The sequence below is a fragment of the Cervus canadensis genome, chromosome 31, assembly GCF_019320065.1.
Source record: "Cervus canadensis isolate Bull #8, Minnesota chromosome 31, ASM1932006v1, whole genome shotgun sequence".
In the NCBI taxonomy this organism is placed as follows: Eukaryota; Metazoa; Chordata; class Mammalia; order Artiodactyla; family Cervidae; genus Cervus; species Cervus canadensis.
Genome location: NC_057416.1, coordinates 22,939,844 through 22,961,311, shown reverse-complemented (window position 1 = coordinate 22,961,311; position 21,468 = coordinate 22,939,844). Strand labels below are relative to the sequence as shown.

Below are 21,468 nucleotides of genomic sequence, written 5' to 3'. Positions count from 1 at the left end.
CTCTCCTAGCCTCTGGTGGCCCCAGATGGTTCTCGGCTTGTGGCGGCCTAATTCCCATCTCTGCCTCAAATACCATCTCGTAACATTCTCCCCATGTCTTTTTCTCTTCACAGTGTTTTCCTTCTCTGTATGTCTGTGTCTGAAATTTCCTCTTACCAACACACCAGTCATAATGTATTAGGAGCCACTCTAATGCCCTCATCTGAACTTGATGAAATCTGTAGAGAACCTATTTCCAAGTAAGGTCAACATTCTGAAGTCCTGGGAGTTAGGACTTCCTTTCTGGGGGGAAACACTATTGAACCCATAACAGTATCAAAGAAGAATATTTACAATGATTTGAAAAGGCCTGTGAAATATTTCTGTGGCCAACACGTATCAGTGTGAGGCCAGATTTTCCTCATATACAGCAACCAAAACATCATAACAGATTGAATGCAAAACCACATATGAAAATACAGCTGTCTTCTATCAGTCTCATTAAAAAGATTTGCAAAAAATGTAAAATCCTGCCACCACTCTAATTTTTTTTGTAGTTTGGGAAGTGTGATTATTTTTCATAAAAATATGTCATTTATGTTAACATGTAATCAATTTATTATTCTGCCTAAATTAATCATGTTTAAAATTCTATTTTAATATGATATAGAAAATATTGATAGGTAGAGGGAAATACTGTACCTCTTTGATTTGTACCTCCAGGGAGAATGCTTTTCTCAACCTATGTGTTGAGTCTAGAAGATAGAGCACAAGCTAGATTGCTTTCATCATTAGGCCTGTTGTTCTGCTTTTGGGTCAAACTACATATACCACTGCCCCTCCGAATCATTTCTGGAATGTAAAACTTATTGCTTTTGTTCCGTGATGTATCCTCAGTGCTTGAATAGTGCTTGGAACAGAGGAGGTGTTTGAGAATTTGTTAAATGAATTCAATGAAGGTGTGAATTTTCATGCTTGTCACATAGGACTTGCATGAAACGTTTGATAGAGAGAATATAATGATTTAAAGATAACCTGCTTAGTGGCTAAGTCGTGTCTGACTCTTTCATGACCCCTGTGGAGGCTTCTCTGTTCATGGGGTTTCCCAGGCAAGAATACTGGAATGGGTTGCCATTTTCTTCTCCAGGGGATCTTCCCAACCCAGGGATTGATCTCTGCATTGGCAGGGGGATTCTTTACAGTTGAGCCACCAGGGAAGCCCAAAGATAAAGAGGAACCTTATTTAAATCACTTATTTCTATCACCTGTGTCTGTGGTGTCCTCAGATGGTATGGGTTAAGAGCTGATGTTGGCTGTATCAGAGCATCAGCGTTTAACCCATACCATCAATAAAGCTGCTATCCTCTGTGTGCATATGGTCTTGTTTAGCTAAGACTGGAACCAAGGTCTTTCATACCCCCATCCCAAGTACCTTACCACTAGCTTCAAAGCCTCTTTGAGGACCAGTGAGGAAAACTGGTCTCTATTCTTGTACCTCTGTGTCACCGAACATTATTAAGCATCTCAAATAATCTTGTTCCAAAGCAGCAACATTTCAGCAGAAATTGATACATCTTAGATTTTTGTTAAAAGCAGAAGGGTCCTTTTAATTGGCTTATGTAATCAGAGCCTACAATGACTTTAAAGTTCCATAGCATATGGCATTCCGATGTCTTCAAAGTATGGTTTGATGGGACCAGCAGTGAAAATGAAGAGGAGGTATGATTTAAAAGAAAGCTGTTGGAGGACTGTGTTGCAAATAAAACCTAAGAAGGCACTTTGCAATTCGATTTTCTATTTTTTTCCTGGTGTTTTACTGCTGCCTTTCATTCCCAGACACTGTAACTGTTCCCTGCCAGTTTCCATCTAAATTCAAACCCCATCGTGTTCTCTCCAAGAATCTGACACTTCTCCTGGTGGACTGGAAAGAAGGAATGTCACAGCTGAGCTGAGGAAGGGGGTGGGAGGGCAGTCTGAGCCTCTCTGGCATATGTCACACAGTCTAATTTTTATCCACCATCTCATTCCTAAATGGCAGCATTTGGGTAAAATGACCTCTGAATTCTTCCAGTCCTCTAAGTCTACCATCCTACAGGGATTATGTGTGACTCTGATTCAGATTCATTAAATTTGATACACGTCCATATCTAACTTTTTTGGATGTGGACCATTTTTAAAGTCTTTGTTGAATCTGTTACAATATTGTTTCTGTTTTATCTTTTGATTTTTTGGGCCCTGAGGCATGTGGGATCTTAGGTCCCCATCCAAGGATTGAACCCACACCCTCTGCCTTGAAAGGCGAAGTCTTAGTCACTGCACCACCAGGGAAGTCCCCCAGCTGTTTATTAAAGCATTTTCCTTCTGGCTGTGACAGAGGCCAAAAGGGGAAGAGTGTTTTTCAGGACTTTTGTGCTGTTACTCGGTATTAACAGCTTGCTGATCGCCAGCTAAAGAGGACGGCTGTCTCAGCTGTCATTACAGACCCGGGTCAAGAAGGCCTCACTGCCCAAGTGGGAAGACAGGAGGCAGCAAGGGGTCCAAGCAGGCCAAGAGCCCAGAGGTTTGCAGTCACAGTGATGCCCTCAGTTTGTGGCCCTCAAACCCCTGCTTTTTCAAAGTGAGGTCTGAGGGCGACCAACAAACCCATCGCCTAAGAGTCTGTTAGATTCTCAGGCTCTTCCCTGGACCTGCAGGAGCAGAGTCTGCTTATTTAGGAGGTTTCCAGGTGTTTTCTGGACACATAAAAATCATACCAACCCACTCCCCCTCCCCCCCCAAAAAACTTAAGAGGTGAAAGTTCTAACACGTTGAGAACTATAAAACATGAACAAAGGAAATTAAAGATGATTCAAATAAATGGAAAGATATCTCATGCTCTTGGATTTGGAAGACTATTGTTAAAATGGTCATACCACCCAAAGCAATCTACAGACCTAATGTGACCCCTATCAAATTACCCATGACATTTTCACAGAACTAGAACAAATAATCCTAAAATTTATATGGAACCATAAAAGACCCAGAACGGCCAAAGCAATCCTGAGGGGAAAGAATAATGCAGCAGGCATAATCCTCCCAGACTTCAGACAATAGTAAAAAGCTACAGTAATCAAAACAGTGTGATATTGGCATAAAAACAGACACATGAATGAATGGAACAGAAAGGCCAGAAATAAACCCACACACCTATGGTCAATTAATCTTCAACAAAGGAGACAAGAATATACAATGGGAGAAAGTCTTTCTAGCAAGGGGTGTTGGGAAAGTTGGACAGTCAATGAAAATCAATGAAGTGAGAATACACATACACAAAAATAAACTCAAAATGCCTTAAAGATTTAAACATCAGACATGCCATTATAAAACTCTTAGCAGAGAACAAAGGTAAAACCTCTGACATAAATTATACCAATGTTTTCTTAGGTCAGTCTTCCAAGGCAATAGAAATAAAAGCAAAAATAAATGGGATCTAATCAAACTTACAAGTTTTTGCCTAGCAAAGGAAACCATAAACAAAATGAAAAGACAACCTATGGACTGGGATTAAATATTTGCAAACAATGGACTGACAAGGGCTTAATTTCCAAAATATACAAATGGCTCATACAACTCAACAACAACAAAAACCAAATAGCCTAATTGAAAATGGGCAGAACTAAATAGACATTCCTCCAAAGAAGACATACAGATGGCCAACAGACACATGAAAAGGTGCTCAACACTGCTAATTAGAGAAATGCAAAACAAAACTACAATGATGACACCCTGTGATAAACTCTTCTCTTGACTGGGCTCCCAAGGAGGTGCTCCTGATCCTGAAAACCCCCAGGAACTTGTTCACAGTCTTCCTCATCTATCAGTGTGTATCTGCCAAGACCCTCTTGTTCCTACTCCCACCACATGGTGGCAAGCATTTTCTTTATTGATTGTTCTGAAAGGCAGAGTGGCTGCTTGGACAGAGCCAGAGGCCAGATCAGTCTGACACCCCAAGAGTGTGGGGGCAGTGACTGAATGAAGGATGCAGAGTCTGCTGGAGTCATCCTGCTCCTCTGACATATACAAACTCAACCTTCTTAGCCTCTTGCCCTTACTGGGGCCTTACGAGGCCTGACTACGGCCCAACCAGGCCTAGATGCCTTAGCTCAGAGCCTTCTAAGTCCTGGAGGCTGACATGTCACCCAGGGTCCAGGACCGGCTCCAAGAAAGCCAGGCCTGTTTCCCAAGAAGAGGGGGCCACCTTCCCAGCCCTGTATGGGAATCCCACAGCCCCAGTGCCATCTTGTTTGATACACAGATACTTAGGCTTTTTGTTATCTTTCTTATTGTTACAGTGTTTTTTAACACAATGAACACACTGTTTTTTATTACTCATTTGATTCCTCAAGTTTATTTCAGCAATCACTTGGACAGTCAGTTTGTGTGAAAGCTCCTCTTCTCCCCCTTTTCAGATATATTTTCCATTTGGCTATACACAACATATACCTTGGCAAGAAATACAATTCCAAAATCATTCACGTAGCATGAAAATAAATTTGAAATGTATTTTTAAAGTGTTAAAAAAAAGATAGTTTGAATTTCAAAAAAAGAACTACAAAAAGGTACCACCTCACACCAGTCAGGATGGCCATCATTAAAAAGTCCACAAATAGGGCTTCCCTGGTGGTCCCATGGTTGAGAATCTGCCAGCCAATGCAAGGGTTTCCCTGGTGGTCCCATGGTTGAGAATCTGCCAGCCAATGCAAGGGTCATAGGTTTGATCCCTGCTCTGGGAAGATCCCACATGCCAAGGAGCAACTACATGACCATGAGCAACAACTACTGAGCCTGTGCTCTAGAAGCCGGGAGCTGCAACTACTGAGCCCATGTTCCTCAACTGCTGAAGCCCACGCGCCCTAGAGCCCGCGGTCTGCAACAAGAGAAGTCACTGCAGTGAGAAGCCCGCACGCCACAAATGGAAAGTGGCCCCCGATCTCCACAAATAGAGAAAGCCCACGAGCAGCAATGAAGACCCAGCACCGTCAAAAATAAAAAAATAAATCTTAAAAAAAAAAAGTCCACAAATAACAAATGCTGGAGAGGGTGTGGAGAAAAGGTTACCCTCCTACACTGTTGGTGGGAATGTAAGTTGATGCAGCCATTTATGGCAAACAGTATGGAGGTTCCTCAAAAAACGAGAGTTGTCATATGATTCAACAATCCTACTCCTAGGCATATATCCAGATACGACTACAATTCAAAAAGATACATGCACTCCTATGTTCATAGTAGCACTATTCCCAATAGCCAAGACATGGAAACAACCAAATGTTCAACAAATGAATGGATAAAGAAAATGAGGTACATATATATGATGGAATATGATTCAGCCATAAAAAAAGAACAAAATAATGACATTTGCACAGTCCAGCAGGATCCTATGGGGCCTTCCCAGGGCAACTACCCCTACCTTCATGTCCTCAGCTTGCTTTTTGTCTGCAAAAAAAGACTTTAGTCAAAGAATAAATTTAATCAAAGAAGTGAAAAAATTCAGAAAAAAAGGAAAAACAATGAAGCAAGACAAAATAATAATAGTTTAACCATTAGACAAAATCTAGGACCCGTAGTTTCTCAAGGGCTATAGAGACTATTCTGAGCCATGTCCTGGGAGTTGTTTTGCAGATACTGAAAGGGCCATCAGGTGGGAAAAGTTAACTATTCATATGTTTCCCATAAGCAAGCAGATGCCAGACCGGTTGCACCCAGGTTAGTGATGTTGACTCCTGATTACCTTACCATCAGCCAATCAGAAGAATGTCCAGGAGCTGATAACACCCCCCACAACCCCCTCCCTCACTCTGTCTTTAAAACCCTTTCCCTGAAAGCCTTTGGGAGTTTGGGTCTTTTAAGCACTAGCTGCCCTGGAAGGCTTGCTTGGCCCTGTAATAAAGGCTCTAAGGTCCTTTACCACAACCAGATGTTTGAAATTAGATGGACTTTACTGCCCTGGGGCAAGCAGACCCAAGTTTGGTTCAGTAAAATTTGCAGCAACATGGATGGAACTAGAGATTATCCCACTAAATGAAATAAGAAAGGAAAAGGCAAATACCATATGATATCACTTACATGTGGAATCTGAAATATCACACAAATGATATCTGGGAAACAAACAGGCTCACATGGAGAACAGACTTGGTTGCTAAGGGGAAGAGGGGTGGGGGCACGATGGAGTGGGAGTTTGGAGTTAGCAGATGCAAACTATTATATATAAAATGCACAAACAACAAGGTCCTACTGTGTAGCGCAGAGAACTATATTCAATATCCTCTGATAAACCGTAATGGAAAAGACTATAAAAACGTATATATAACTGAACCACTTCTCTGTACCGCAGAAATCAACACAATCTTGTAAATCAACTCTACTTAATTTTTAAAAACCAAAGTTTGAAAAGCCTTAAGTATGGTCGACCATCCCTACCTTGACCTTAAGTGTGACAGGGACCTTGAATCAGCGGAGCGTCTGCTGTCCTGCTGCAGGAGGGGCGCGAGGGTGCCAGGCACTCACGGTCCCCGAGCACCTCCGGGGGAGACGGATGCGAGGCGCCCCGGCTCAGTCTGCAGCCCCACTGCGTCCCTGCTGCTCTTCTCGGGGATCTGGAGACGCCAACTCCCCGCACACCCCGCCCTCAGGCGCCGGCGTTCCCCTTGCGGGGCGGGAGCGCGAGTTAAAGCCTCCTGGGCGCCCGGGGCGCTCCGCCCGCCCGCGGCATCTACGCGCAGCGCGCCGCGCGCCCGGGTCCCGCGCTGTCCCCTCGCGGCCATGGGACGCCAGACGCTCCTTCTGCTTTTGCTTCCCGTGCTGGCCGCTCTGGGCGGCCTCGGGGACTCCGCCACCGGTGAGTGGGGCCCCCGGGGAGGGACGCTGAGGGGCGGGGGCAGAGGAGAGCTTGGGGCGTCCTCGCTAGGTGCGCGGCGTCTCCCCGGTCCTGCGGTGACCTTTTATCCGGGAGGGCGAGGCTGGACCACCTGGAGGGGCCCCTGTTTCTCAGCCCTTAACTCCTTAACAAGCCCCGCTGGGTGGGTTGGCTCAGCGGACCAATTGGCTGTCTTGTCCTCTCTGGCCCTCAAGCCGCAGGGTAAGGAAGCTCCCTCCGCACCTGAGTGCTTGGCACACCCTCCCTCCTAGGTTCTTTCTTCCCCGAGCGTCCCGGGGACTGGGGTTGGCTTTCTAGCCCGGGTCTCTGATGCGCCCGCCGCCAAGGTTTAACCAGGCAGCAAATTTAGCCTCTTGGAGGCCCGAGACCTTGGGAGGAGACGCTTCTCTCTACCAACAGCCGCGGGGGCGACGGAGCCTGGTCCTAAGGTGCGGTCAGCAAGCAACTTGGAGGGGCACTTGTTAATACCACTTAGGTGCTGGCGTGCCGCAAGGCAGAGGAGAGCTGAGTCGGGTCCCAGGGTGATTGAGACACTCTCAGCTCCCGTAGGGTCGGTGGCTGGTGACTTAGCCGGTGCAGGAGCTGCCCAGCGTTTGTCAGACCACCTGGCCTGCAGGAGTGCATCTCTCCTGACAGGTGCTCCTGATTGGCCCTCAAGGATGGAGGCAGCCTTGAAATCATTTGTTAAAGTACGCAGACACTTTCTTGGTCAAGGTACTGTGAACTGGTTTGCAGGAGATGGCCCTTCATCTCTGAGTTGTTTGTCTTCCAGGAGCGATTCTAACGCTCAGGGTTTCCCCCTAACTTGGTGGAGGGTCTCTGTTGTGGCAGGAAGCCCTTACCTGTGTGTGGTCTGTCTGCCCCACTCCTGAAATGGGATTTAAAGTTACTTGCATTTTTCACTAAGCAGTGTTTCCCGAAGCCTTCTGGTGTGAAGACATCTTCATGATGTCTGTTGTAGAACAGTGTGTGATCTGCTCTGTATATTGTACACAATATACTTTGTATATTGACAGACTATGAGAATGCTACTGTAAATTTAATATGTAATTAGATTAGTAAAGTTTAAATTTATTCACAGCAAGCATGTACCTAAATTTGAAAAGTCATGTTTGAGACTCGTCTACAGATGGTGTGTAGAATCCATGTGCACACTGGGTCGTCAGGCTGAGAATCCCCAGGGCAGAATGGTGTTCTAGGTGGGACTTGCCTAACAGTGCAAGTCTCTGAGGGTTGACTGCAATCCTAACTGGGATCCTTCTGGAAGAATCTGCTAGAAGAGGTGGCAAAAAAACCCAGGAGCATTTATTTGCTGGGTTTATGCCAAGTGATTTTGTGCTCATTTAATCCTTGAGTTTTCCTCTTAGAACTACTTATTCACTATCCTCACTTTATAGACAAGAAAAACTGAGGCAGTAAGTCTCCCAGGATGATGTTGTTAGTGAGTATTCTAACCAAAACTCCAAGTGAGTAGCCTGACAACTGAGCCTGGGATACATCTTAGGGGTTGCTGACCTTATCTGCTCTCAGATGGATGGCTTTGGTCCAGTTAAATGGGATCGCCTGGATAGTATGTGAGTAGCTGGCAAAGTTGTGAGCTATTCAGTAATAACCAGTACCTTCTGAGTCTTTCAGTTATAATGCAATTTATAAGCCAGCACTTAAAAATCAAACATTGAGTAAGTGTGCAAAAAAGCACTACCTTAGATGGATATAAGTAAGGCTGAGGTCTGGTCCTTACCAAAGAAGGTGAAGTCTATGCAGTGGGCTTCCACTGTCAACTCCCATCACATGGCTTTGCACACAACTTTCTATCCATGTGTACACATTGTCCCTGGGGTAGGACTGCTGGGTCTTCACTGTGTCTTGCAGAAACTTCTACTGAGTGGGCCATGTAGTTTATATTTTCTTGGAACCAAGGATTGGCTTTTTCTCTTTGAAAGTTAGGACAAAAAAAGTAAACTAAATATGGTCAGGCCTTTCCAGTGTTTTCCTCTGAGCACTGAATCCATAACAGAATTATATTTGACCATTAATCATTCAGAGTTGATAAACTCAAGTTCATGACGTGAATAAAACCAACAATATAAATCAGTGTCCTGAAAATAACTGAAAACTTAAGTGTATGTAACCAGGCTGCTAGAGGCTTTCTTATAAAGATGCCATGCAGGACCCCCAAACCCTAACTTCCCTTGAAGTTATATTTACACATGTCTAAAAGTAAAGTATGGTCAAGTGCTTTGAACCCAAACCTCTAAACTTGCAACTCTTCATACTCTGAGTTTTCAAGACCAAATCAGACCTGGAGGAAGTAGTCATATCTTGTCAAAGCACAAGTGCAAGTCTGAGCCATTCTAACAGGACAATGAGGAGGTGAATGACAGCATTCCACAGCATCAGAAAGAAGGGTCCCCAAGGGTCATCACTGGTGAAATCTCATGGGTTTTTAGGGTACTGAACTCACTAGTGTTCTCCTCGGTAGTAGTCGAAGGAAGGTCTTCCAAAGAGAACAATGACTTCAGCTTATCACAAAAAGGTCTCCTGGACCCAAGGAAGCTGGGAACTCTGATGGCTTTGCTTCTTGGTCATCCAATGCAGATGAAATGCAGTGTCATGCGACGAGGCAAGCTGCATGTGGTGGGAGGTGCATTCCTGTGGCCTGGCTCTGCAATGGAGAGTGGGAGTGCCCGGATGGGGTGGACGAGCAGTGCGGTAAGCAGCCTCCCAGCTGTGTTGTATATAATGCATTCACCCACACCTGGTCCATAGTGCTACATGCCTTGTTGACAGTTCTCCTGGTTTTCACCCTCTTGGGAAGTAATCTAAAACCCTGGGAACTCTGAGTTGTTGCAGGCTTTTGGTGGGGAAGGCCAGGGATGTGTCTTCAAGTGTTGGCAACCCTGCTGTGCAAACATGTGGAGGGAGATTTGGGATGGAAAAATCCAGCAAGAGTCTGGCTCCTCATCTTCAATTCAGACCTAAACATCTGAGACAGTGTTACTCAAACTGGAATAATACAGGGATTCCTTGATAGAAAACCCCTGCAGACCACAGTTTTATATACAATAAACTACTTCAACTTTTATACGCTTAGAGCTTTTATGTGACTGAAAAACAGTTTTCAAGTTGGGGACAAAAACTATAAAACCAACAGAAGTCAGTTAGCCATTTGGTAAATGTCCCCCTGAAATAAATTTTGAGTCCCCAGACTTTGCTGAGAGAACTTAAAACCCCAGAAGGAAGGCTGGAGGGCTTGTGTGAGGAAAGCCCCTCACTTGGTGCCTGGCACCTGGGGATGCAGTGACTATGGGAGGGGACGTTCCTCATTAAAAGAGGAAAACCCCCACAGGACTGGGTGAGTGCTCCCCTCACGCACATTCCTGGGGTGGTCACCTACTGTGATTTAACATGAAACCTTGGATATCAAGACGTGTACTATTACAGGTTAGGGTAAAATTTCAGACTTGCAGAAATGCCTTGGGCTCGAGCCCCCAGACACTTCAGCCCAGCTCCTCAAGTTGACTTGCTTCGGCCTATAGTCAGACTTTGGCGGAAACACTTGAAGGTCTAATTAAGCCCCCAACCCCAGTTCCCAGGTTGCCTGAGGTCTTAATAGAGTCTCAAACGTCAAAAGAAATCAGAGTAGTAAACCTAGAAAACTGAACTAATTTAAGGGCAACTAACCACATGTGAGGATTTAAATTTATTTAAATAAATACAAATAAAGTTCAGTTTCTGGATTGTACTGGCCGCATTTCAAGAGCTCAATGGCCGCATGTGACTGGTGACTGCCATTTGTGACAGCAGAGATGTAAAATGCTTTCATTGTCACAGAAAGTTTTAGTGGACAGTGGTGTTCTAGAAGAATAATGGGGAGGAGACGATAGTTTTTATTTTTTAAACTTTTTATTTTGTACTGGGGTATAGACGATTCACAATGTTGTGATAGCTTCAAGTGAACAGTAAAAGGACTCAGCCATATATGTATAGGTATATGTGTATCTGTATATATGAGGCGATGTCTATTGATCTGCTGACTGACTGCCCCTAAGGCAGGGCTACTGAGTGATGTCGTCAAAAGTAACATGGAAAGGATGGGCCAGTTTAGGGTTCACTCCAGGGACAAATCAGGAATGAATTATTCCTTTGCTAATGAAAATACCTGATAGGAAATCCAAATTTAAAAGCTGCTAGTGCCCTGATGAGCACTTCTTCCTTTGTTCCTCTCCCCGGGCACCGCCGCTGACCCACAGAGGAGGTGTGTCGTGGACACCCGCAGGCCTGGCAGTGTGATGACGGAAGATGTATTTCCTCCCACTGGCTTTGTGATGGTGTTGGCGACTGCTTAGATGGCTCTGATGAGGCTAACTGCGGTGTGTACAGCTTATCTTTTTATCTTCGGTTGCATTCTGTTTATTAGCTGCATTGATGAGCGGCAACTGTCTTAAGTGAAGTTCGTCACAAAGTAGCTTTCTGCCTATATGCTAAACCCAGACTTTACATTGTCTCCCATATTGCAGGTGACTGTTTTCACTCACTTCTCTATTTTTCAAAACTACCTAAAATTAAGAAGATTACTAGCTTGGGACTTCCTGGCAGTCCAGTGGTTAAGACTTCACCTTCCAATGCAGGGGCTGCGGGTTCAATCCCCGTTGGGTAGCTAAGATCCCACATGCCTCGCAGCCAAAAAACCAAAACATAAGACAGAAACAATGTTGTAACAGATTCAATAAAGACTTTAAAAATGGACCACCTTAAGAAAAAAGTCTTTAAAAAACAGATGATTAGCTTTATTGACTTAAAACCTATTTTGGGGTGAAACTTCAGAACACAAAATTATGGCCACTTCTCTGACAGCTCCCGTCCCCTCCCATTCTTGGTTTTCTATGGACTAAATTCATGAGCAAATCGTAAATCCCTAAATAACAAGGCTGTGACAGGGGGTTCTACCTCACCCAACCAACTCCTGCCTTTTAGAGAGAAGGACGGCATGTCCATATCCCAAAACCCGGTGTCCAGAAGATCCGCAGTGCCAAGATGCCTGGGACCCCTGCGATGTCAATGAGGACTGTGGAAGGCGGTTCGGGGATGCGCTCTGCCCCCAGCATCGCTGTCTGAGTGGCCAGTGGCAGTGCAGGAACGGGCTGTGTATCCCGGACAGCTGGCGGTGTGACGGCGAGGACCACTGTGGGGACTCCTCAGACGAGCAGGGCTGTGGTGAGTCTCGGCCTGCCCCACCTTTCGTTAAAAGGGAGGTTGGATGGGCTCCTTTCTGCAAGCGGTGCTTTAATCCCTATGACTGAGACTCCCATCTTATATCTAAACTTGGGGTGTTTCCTAGCAATAACCAAGATTTCCTTATCCATGGAAACATAAAGCAGTGCTTAAATAGCAACTGCAGTGGACACTCGCGGCACAGCCTAGACTGTTTCCGCTGATCAAGTCTGGCCAACTTGCAGAACACCTGAGAGCCAGTATCCGGAGGCAATCTCCTAACAGATGCCTACATCCTTGTGTGGTGAATATGGAAAGAGAACATTCGTCACTAAAAAATAGAAAGCCTCCCCGAAACATGATGACTGCTACATTCCTTTTTTTTTTTTTACCCTCAATGCACAGTGTAGCAGAACTTCCAATTTTTTAAATGAACTTCAGTACCTTTCACTCGTCCCTACAGTTAAATCTGTAATAGTAAATGTGTTCAGATTCTAACATTTTTATAGTAATTTATAACCTGGTTTCTTAAGAGAGTATTTTTTTTTAGGGCTAATGTTATCTGACTTTAATATGATTTCAATTAGAACTATTTAATGCTAGCTCAGTTCAAGTTTAATACAATTTCAATCCAGTGCCCTGATGTCTTAACACTGTTGCTATCAAGTCTTAAGTCCCAGTTCCTGAAAACTCTGCTTAAAAAGATAACTTCATTTCCAGCCTAGACTTGTCTTGGGTTATAGAAATAGTGCCACCTCCCTTCCTGGCTGTAAGACTTGTCTATTTTTACTACCACTCCAAATATTAATGAAAAGAATACTTAACTTCCTACACAGCTTCCTGTCCAGAAGGCATGGTTGGATGTGATGAGGGGAAATGCATTCTAGAATCCCTGATGTGTGATGGGCAAGTGGACTGCACAGATGGTACTGATGAACCCATCACATGCGGTGAGAAGTCAATTGCTCTGCTTAACATGGGAGAGAGGAGAGTAAGATGAAACAAGCCAGCACCTCAGTTATCATGGGGTCTACTCTCTGAGATAACTCTTGGGCTCAAACTCCTTTAGAAGCAGTTATCCTTCAATGATGGATCCCTTACAAGTTCCAGCCCTTGGCTTTGGTCTCCTGAATGTGAGGAAATGTTACCTGAACTGTAAAAACAGAGAGCCATTCTCATGATGTAGCTTTATGAAACTAGATTAGCTAAATAGCCCCCAAACTACAGGGCTCCTAAAATTCTGGAATAAGAAACATAAACTTTGCCACAAAGAAGCAAATCATTTGCTCAAGACAAAAGAGCAGATTCTCTAAAGATTTAGGCAAAGAACTGAGGAATGATAAACCTATTTGCAGGGCAGCAATGGAGACACATTGGAGAAAGCAATGGCACCCCACTCCAGTACTCTTGCCTGGAAAATCCCATGGACAGAGGAGCCTGGTAGGCTGCAGTCCATGGGGTCACTAGGAGTTGGACACGACTGAGTGACTTCACTTTCACTTTTCACTTTCATACATTGGAGAAGGAAATGGCAACCCACTCCAGTGTTCTTGCCTGGAGAATCCCAGGGACGGGGGAGCCTGGTGGGCTGCTGTCTATGGGGTCACACAGAGTCGGACACGACTGAAGTGACTTAGCAGCAGCAGCAGCAATGCAGACACAGACACAGAGAACAGACTTACGGACACAGTTGTAGGTAGAGGGGAGGAGAGGGTGGGATGTATGAGGAGTAACATTCCCACATGTAAAATAGACAGCCAGTGGGAATTTGCTCTATGACTCAGGAAACTCAAACTGGGGCTCTATCAACCTGGAGGGGTGGGATGGGGAGGCGGGGTGGGATGGGGAGGAGGTTCAAGAGGAAGGGGATATAGGTATACCTATGGCTGGTCCATGTTGATTGGCAGAAGTCAACACAATACTGTAAAGCAATTATCCTTCAATTAAAAATAATTTAATTTAAAAAAAAGAACTGAAAGGTTCCAGTTGAGGCAGAGGGAGACGGGCATCTGTCCCCAGTCATTTTGTCATCTGTCTCTCATTTCCCCCCAAATTGATCTTAGACACTATGGTGAAAGCTCTTTTAGTACTGTTAAAGGCCGTGAAAGAAGCTTTGCACTTAAGAGATACTAAAAGCATAAACAGTAGGACCCAAAATACAGGCTTCTGTTCCTGTATAGATAATTCATTGGGATTAATAAATTATTATATCACTTCCTGAACTAATGGTCCCAGCTGTCTACAGATTCTAGAGAAAATAGAAGAGAGGTCACTGGTCCCTCCATGAGTGAACCGCACACCAACACTTGGAACAGTCCAGACGGTCCACCTTTCCCCAGCTCTGTGATTCCTAACTTTCTCTCTTCCTCTGGTCTCCCCATAAAGCCTCCACTTTCCTAGCTCATCTTCCTAGGGAAGGGGGGCGGGTCAAAGGTTATCTTTAGCCAGGCATCTCCTCCTCACACAAGTATGGAAGGTTGTGACACAGCATGGTTTATAAAGCATTTGATCTTGACCATGTTCATCTGTACTGACCACTGTGCTGTCTCTACCAGGGAGAAACTGCTCTCTGGCCAACGGGGGCTGCGAGGGGCAGTGTGGGGACACACCCTGGGGTGTCCGGTGTTCATGTGCAGGCGGATGGCGCTTACAGCCCGATGGCCAGAGCTGTGGAGGTCAGAATTCATTTGGCTCATCTTTACAAGTTCTTATTAAACTAACTTAACATTTACCATTTTCATCATTTTCAATGTGCATTTTGATGTACATTCACAGTGTTGTGCAACCATCACACTGTTTCCAGAGCTTTTTCATCATCCCAGACAGAAACCCTGTACCCATTAAGCAATAACTCTGTCCCCCCCTTCCCTGGTAAACTTGATTGATTTTCTACCTATGAATTTATCTGTTCTAGTACTATGTATTGGGCTTCCCTGGTGGCTCAGATGGTAAAGTGTCTGCCTGCAATGTGGGAGACCTGGTTTCGATCCCTGGGTCAGGAAGATCCCCTGGAGAAGGAAATGGCAACCCACTCCAGTATTCTTGCCTAGAAAATCCCATGGACAGAGGAGCCTGGTACACTACAGTCCATGGGGTTGCAAAGAGTCAGATATGACTGAGCAACTTCACCTTCACTTTCTTTCAGTACTATGTATAAGTGGGATCATACAGTGTTTGTCATTTTGTTTCCTGCTAACTTCACTTAGCTTGTCTTTAAGGTGCATTCATGTTGAAAAGGTATTTCCCTCCTTTTTAAAGGCCAAATAATATTCCATTGTATGCATACAGTTTGTTCTTTGTATATGCAGGCTCCGCATCTGCAGATTCAACCAACTGCGGGTTGAAGATACTGGGGTGGGGGTGGTGTGGGGAGTGGGATTCTAGAAAGTTCCAAAAAGCAAAACTTGAATTTGCTGTCTGCTAGCAACTATTTACATTGTATTAGGGATTATGAGTACTCTAGAGATGACTTAAAGTATATGAGAGCATGTGCATAGGTTATATGCCAATACCAAACTATTTTATACAAGAGACATGGATTTTGGTATTCTCTGGGGGTCCTGGAACCAATCCCTGTGGATACCAAGAGACGACCGTGTGTCACATTTTGTTTATCCATGCATATGTTGATGCACAGTTGGGTCATTTCCACCCTTTGGCTACTGTGGACAATGCTGTTGTAAACAATGGTGTGCAAGCGTTCACTGAGTCCCTGCTTTCAATATTCTTGGGTATACAACACTAGGGGAACTGCTATGTCCCATGGTAAATTCTGTGTTTAACTTTTTGAGAAACCATCAAACTTTTCCACAGAGGCTGCGCCATTTGACATTCCCATTAGCAATGCACATGGGTTCGGATTTCTGCACATCCTTGCAGCTCATTCTAAATTGGGCTCTGGTTGGCTTGAGATGGGTCATGTCCCTGGGAATGCTGCTAGAGTAACAGGGACGCACATCTAGGGTCCCTGTATTGATGGTTCTGCTGCAAGGCACTCACATACAGGGGAATCCTATGGACATGGGGATTTTCTATCCCAGGACCCACACAGTCGTCTCCACTTAATGCATGCTCCATGAGCATCTGAAAAGTGGCCCCAAAGAACAAAAATACTTGAGATCGTTCCTCAGTCTTCGCTAATTTCCAACTCTCTGTCATCAGATGTGGATGAGTGCTCAATGGCATACAGCCCCTGTGGCCAGCTATGTCATAACACACGCGGCTCTTACTCCTGTGGGTGTGTTCGAGGTTACCAGCTCCACAATGGCACTGACTGTCGTGTTACAGGTGAGTTTCAGTACCGGAAGCAAAGCAGAGCCCCTGCCCTATCCTTGGCAGCATTTAGGTAAGAGTGATATAGACAATTCACTTCAGGGCCTGGTATTAGAGATGACGCCACTCTTTCCATAGAGAACTGCTATTATAATGTTAGTTGATCAGTTTTGAGTGTCAGTTGCTATCATGTGTCTTTAAAATGATTGGGCTTTCCAGGTGGCACTAGTGGTAAAGAGGAGGAGACACAAGAGACATGGGACATGGGTTCCATCTCTGGGTTGGAAAACCCCCCTGGGGGAGGGCATGGCAACCCACTCCAGTATTCTTGCCTGGAGAATCCCATGGACAGAGGAGCCTGGTGGGCTACATTCCCCTGGGTCACAAAGAGTCAGACATGACTGAAGTGAGTTAGCACACATGCTTGTCTTTAAAATGATTTAGTTTTTTTGTAGGATCTACAGCTAGGTGCTGTAGATGATCTTGTAGGTGCAATTGATGATCTTACTTTGTCCTGTACCACTTCCACGATGGGTCACTTTATTATATTTGACTGTTGTCTATAAGGCCTGGAGAGAGGACCTCTGTCTAGGGGTGAGGGGCTGAATCTGAAATCAGGCAGAAAAGTTCCAAAGATTCATTTCAATGTGCTAGAGTTCAGAGGAGGAATTGAGGCTTCAGGTGGTCAACCAGGTCTCCTCTAGATCCACCTTAGTCCAGACTTTAGACATAAGTAGGTTTTGGTATGGGCCACTAGCCAACATCTTTAGTTAAGGAGAATGGTGTGAAAGAAAGTTTCATAGTCATGAGTCACCTTCTACTTCTATTGCAGATGATGCTGTTAAAATTCTTATTGCAGCAGATAGAGAACTTGGTATCCTGGATCGAGGAACAGGCATCTATGAGACACTGGTACCTGTAAAATCAAGGCCTACTTCTGTTGCATATGATCTAGAGAGAAGCATGTACTTCTGGGTGGATGAAATCTTAAATGTGTTTGTGCTTGGGAAGCCAAACCCTGCTCCTCTCTATCCAGGTATATTTCTTGATATTAAGAGCCCTAGCTTCTTTAAGCTACTTAAACATTGTGTGAGAAATATATGTTCATCCGGACATCTTCTGTGACTCACTTGTCATGAATCATGAGAGTACATAATATCTTCATTTAAGTCTATGTAGCTTGATTCTGTAGGAGTTTTGTAGAGCATAACCTGAGATGAGATTGTTAAGCAGTATGCAAGGTATAGAGATGTGGGCTCAGGCCAAGGTTAGTCTCAGCTCCATCACTTGGCGTATGATCCTGAGCAGGTTGTTAACTCCTTTGAACCACCATGTAAAAGATGAAGATAACAGCATTGGGTAACAGTCTCATTGGGTAAGTATGGGGATTAAGGGGAAGAAGTGCTTAGCAGAGTCCTGGATGCACAGAAATCCTCTGCTGGCAGTTAAGAGGTAGCATTCATCACAGCATTCCCAGAAAAAAATATCAAAAACTTAGATAGTGAACATTGTCCCAAACTGAGGTCACATTCTCCTGGATGTCTTGGTTATACTTCTCCTAAGACCTTTGTCTTTCCTTACTGCCCACTGTATATTGGGAATACCTCACACAGCAGAAGCTCTCATTCATTCCCTGTGTCCTGTTGGCTTGAGATCAGAAGGTGCGGAAAAATTTTGTTGGAGTCTCTTTTTTCAAGGTGAGACGGGTGTAGGAGAACACAGAAACATAACACTGTCTCTTGTAATCCCCAGAACTTAAAACCATCAACAGTATCTCTTTGGACTGGTTCACGGGGCAGTTGTATTGGGCTAGCAGCTTTGCCAGGGTCATCTGTGCTGGTTTAAGTGATGGCAGAGGCTACGTCAGAATCTTGGAAAAGGATCTTGTGCCAGAGCAACTCATCGTGTTTCCTGCAAAGAAGTAAGTCGCGCTTTCTTCGGAATATATCCCAAATCATTGGTTGTCTTAGGTATTTAAGTTGATAAGAGAACAGGTCAACCTTTTCGACCTAGGTCTCATTTGCTCCAAAAAATTCTTAATTTTGAAGTCTAAATTGAATACCATAGAGCCAAACTTTTCAAAGTCTACTGAGTCTGAGAGCAGAAATCTCCAGCATTCTGACCAGTGGAATGATAAGAGGTCTGTGTGAGCCACCGGGGCAGCCTGGCTGGTCAGAATCGTATACATGCCCTGGAGTGGATTCTCTAACCCTTGTGTCTCTGCTGTTCTCAGGTACTTGTATTGGGTAAATCGAGGTGGGAAAGGCCTGAGGACTATCGAAATGGCAGGGATGGATGGCTCTGATAGGAAGGTGCTCGCGGTGGTCAACATGGAGGAGCCCACAGGGCTGACGCTGGACCAAGTGGCTAGCAGACTCTACTGGATCAGTGAATATAAAGAGGTACCATGGATGGGTCAGGAGGAAAAGGTAAACCTGTTTAGTAGGGGTCAAGGGTTCTTTTGAGGACAGAGCTCTCTTATGTGTTGCATTAACTCAGTGAAGTAGCTTCTGGCCGTGAAAACCGAGAAAAGCACGGCATCTTCAGATGGAATTGGACTGTATCAGCGCAGGTTGGGAGACTCTGTGTGACTTTCTTAAGCTCTCTACAGTCAAACCCAGCATTGGAATCTCCTGGTTGTCTAGGTCATGTTCTGTATGGTACCTGGGATATAAAATGTTTTAAGGTGGCAAAAAAACAAACAAACATGCAGTTACTTAAGTACCTCAGTGTCTTCTGCCCACATCTCTAGGTTTTCATATTACAGGTCATGTTATCTTATTTTTGAAACCATCAAACTAAAAGACCAGTTGGACATGGGGGCTGAAAGCACAGGCTTGGGAGTCATATATTTAAGCCTATTTCTTCCAGCTGTGATTTCTGGTTACCTAGGGTGCCTGTTTGAGCTCTTCTTGCCCTCTCTGGAAAGAGAGAGAATGCCTGCCTCGGGAGGTGGTTGGGGAATGTAGTAGAAGGATTTGGTACAATGTCTGATGCAGACACTATGTTATAGTAGCTACTTGCACAAGATTTATGACCCTAATTGATATAAGAAGCAGCTCAATCCTCTGCCTTTGGCATTAGCCTCTGCGGATCCCAAGATCACTTCATCTCTATCAAATTGATATCAAAACATGTTTAATTGGTGTCCAAGAAACTGAGGTGCACTGAGGTGGTCACCCCTCTTGCTGCCACGCTCTCAAGAGACCCTGTCACCCTTTCAGTCCATAGAGACAGTGAATGTGGACGGCTCTGGGAGGCACACCTTTCCCAAGGTCTTCCGGGAAGAGGATGATCCAGTGGGACTAGCCGTATTTGAGAACTCTTTCTTCTGGGCAAATAAACTACAGCTGTTTCACACTTCACCCCACACCACAAAGGAGAGAGTGGTGCTGCTAAACGCTTCCATGTCTGCCTTCTTGGTACTCCACCAATCCCAACAGCCTAAAAGTAAGTCTCATCACTTGCTTTCAAAACACTTATGAATCAGAACTCGCACTAAATGGAAACCCCCCCCTAAATTACTACCTCCATCTGTTGTTGGAACTTGCTATTTTGGGGCCGGGGAAATGTTCTGGGTATCGTTCCAGACGTAACCCAGGACTTTTGAGTAAGATGAACAGAATGAAACTATCTGCTGGAAAATTTGTTCCAGGCACATACCTGGCTTTTATCTAACATAGCAACCAGAGTTTTTTTTTTTTTGGTTTTTTTTTTTGTTTGTTTGTTTTTTAGCAACCAGAGTTTTAATACACAAAACATCTGAGTTTTAATACACAAAATGGGGGTTGCGCTGTTCACCAAAGGACCAGAGTAGCTTTCTCACTGACACGTCAATTGATAACAGAAAATTGAACCAAGCTTGGCATCCTGCTTATAGGGGGAAGTCACATGTTTGTTGACTAGGAGTTAAAAGCTTGTTAATCTGAAATTGTCAGCTTCAATTCAGATTATACTTCTTCATGGTCCAAGTAACTAATCAAAGTGGAGAACTGCAACCACTATTTACTTCCTATCAGCAAGCTAGACAGTTATTTTGCCTTAACTTGGAGGGGGAAGATACTGTTAGTTGAAGCTTTCTTAGCCTGAGCTTACTGTAGAGAGGTCATTGTCACCATCTGAAAGACAGGGGACCCCAGGAGTTTAAGGTCAGCATGCCTAACTTAGAGGGTGACAAATATATTGGGATTCCTTTTAAAGCAAAAATGCCTTCACTCCTTTGAGTCTTAAGTTTTGAATTGGTTTGGATAAATCCATCTGTTTTTACTTTAAAACAGGTAAATACCCAGCATATGTTCCAGGTTCTTGCAGCCACTTGTGTCTCCTGTCCCCCGTCCATCCCAAGGGCTATAAGTGTGTTTGTCCAGAGGGGATGTTTCTTTTACCTTCCGGCACGTGTAGTGGTAAGGATGCTGGGTGAAGTGGGTTTGGCTCAAGAAGCCACATTCTGTGGTAGGTCTGGAAATAATATCACTTCTATTTTTGAATTAATCACTTTTGTCCTGAAAGCACAAGTTTTGTTGTCTAAAGACCTTGATTAGGTTTTTTATTGTGTTAAAATAGACATAACAAATTGTACCACTTTATTTGTAAGTGTAGTATTCAGTGGCATTAAGTATATTCATATTTTTGGGCAACCATCAGCCCCCCTTGGTCTCCAGAACTTTTTCATCTCCCCAAACTGAAATTCTATTCCTGTTAAACAATAACTCCTCATTCCCCTCTCCCCCTACCCCTGGCAATCACCATTCTACTTCCTGTCTCTGTGAATCTGACTACTCCAGGTACCACATCTAAGTAAAATGGTACAGTATTTGTCATTTTGTGACTGGCTTTTTTGACTTAACATCATATCTTCAAAGTTTGTCTATGTTATAACACGTGACAGAATTTCCTTTTTAAGGTGGGATAATATTCCATTGTGTGTAGATACTACATTTTGTTTATCCATTCATCTATCAATGGATATTTGGGTTCAGTAACTTTTAAAACAAGAAAAAATAGCTTATACTACTCAGTTTTACATGAAAGACTAATGACTAAGTTGGTATAAGAAAGAAACCCTCTACAGTCTTATGACTATAGTATGT

At 44.2% G+C, this 21,468-nt stretch overlaps 1 protein-coding gene across 1 annotated transcript in view; it reads left to right on the top strand.

The window, feature by feature from the left end:
• The first annotated feature begins 6,417 nt into the window (after positions 1–6,417).
• LOC122432413 (low-density lipoprotein receptor-related protein 2-like) overlaps positions 6,418–21,468 on the top strand; it is a 40,356-nt gene continuing 25,305 nt past the window's right edge. The window contains exons 1-12 of the mRNA XM_043454322.1: positions 6,418–6,853; positions 9,491–9,604; positions 11,146–11,265; positions 11,870–12,109; positions 12,943–13,056; positions 14,662–14,781; positions 16,268–16,393; positions 17,211–17,414; positions 18,131–18,299; positions 18,612–18,780; positions 19,603–19,828; positions 20,656–20,781. Coding sequence (XP_043310257.1) covers positions 6,418–6,853; positions 9,491–9,604; positions 11,146–11,265; positions 11,870–12,109; positions 12,943–13,056; positions 14,662–14,781; positions 16,268–16,393; positions 17,211–17,414; positions 18,131–18,299; positions 18,612–18,780; positions 19,603–19,828; positions 20,656–20,781 — 2,164 coding nt within the window. The remainder of the gene's footprint in view (positions 6,854–9,490; positions 9,605–11,145; positions 11,266–11,869; positions 12,110–12,942; positions 13,057–14,661; positions 14,782–16,267; positions 16,394–17,210; positions 17,415–18,130; positions 18,300–18,611; positions 18,781–19,602; positions 19,829–20,655; positions 20,782–21,468) is intronic.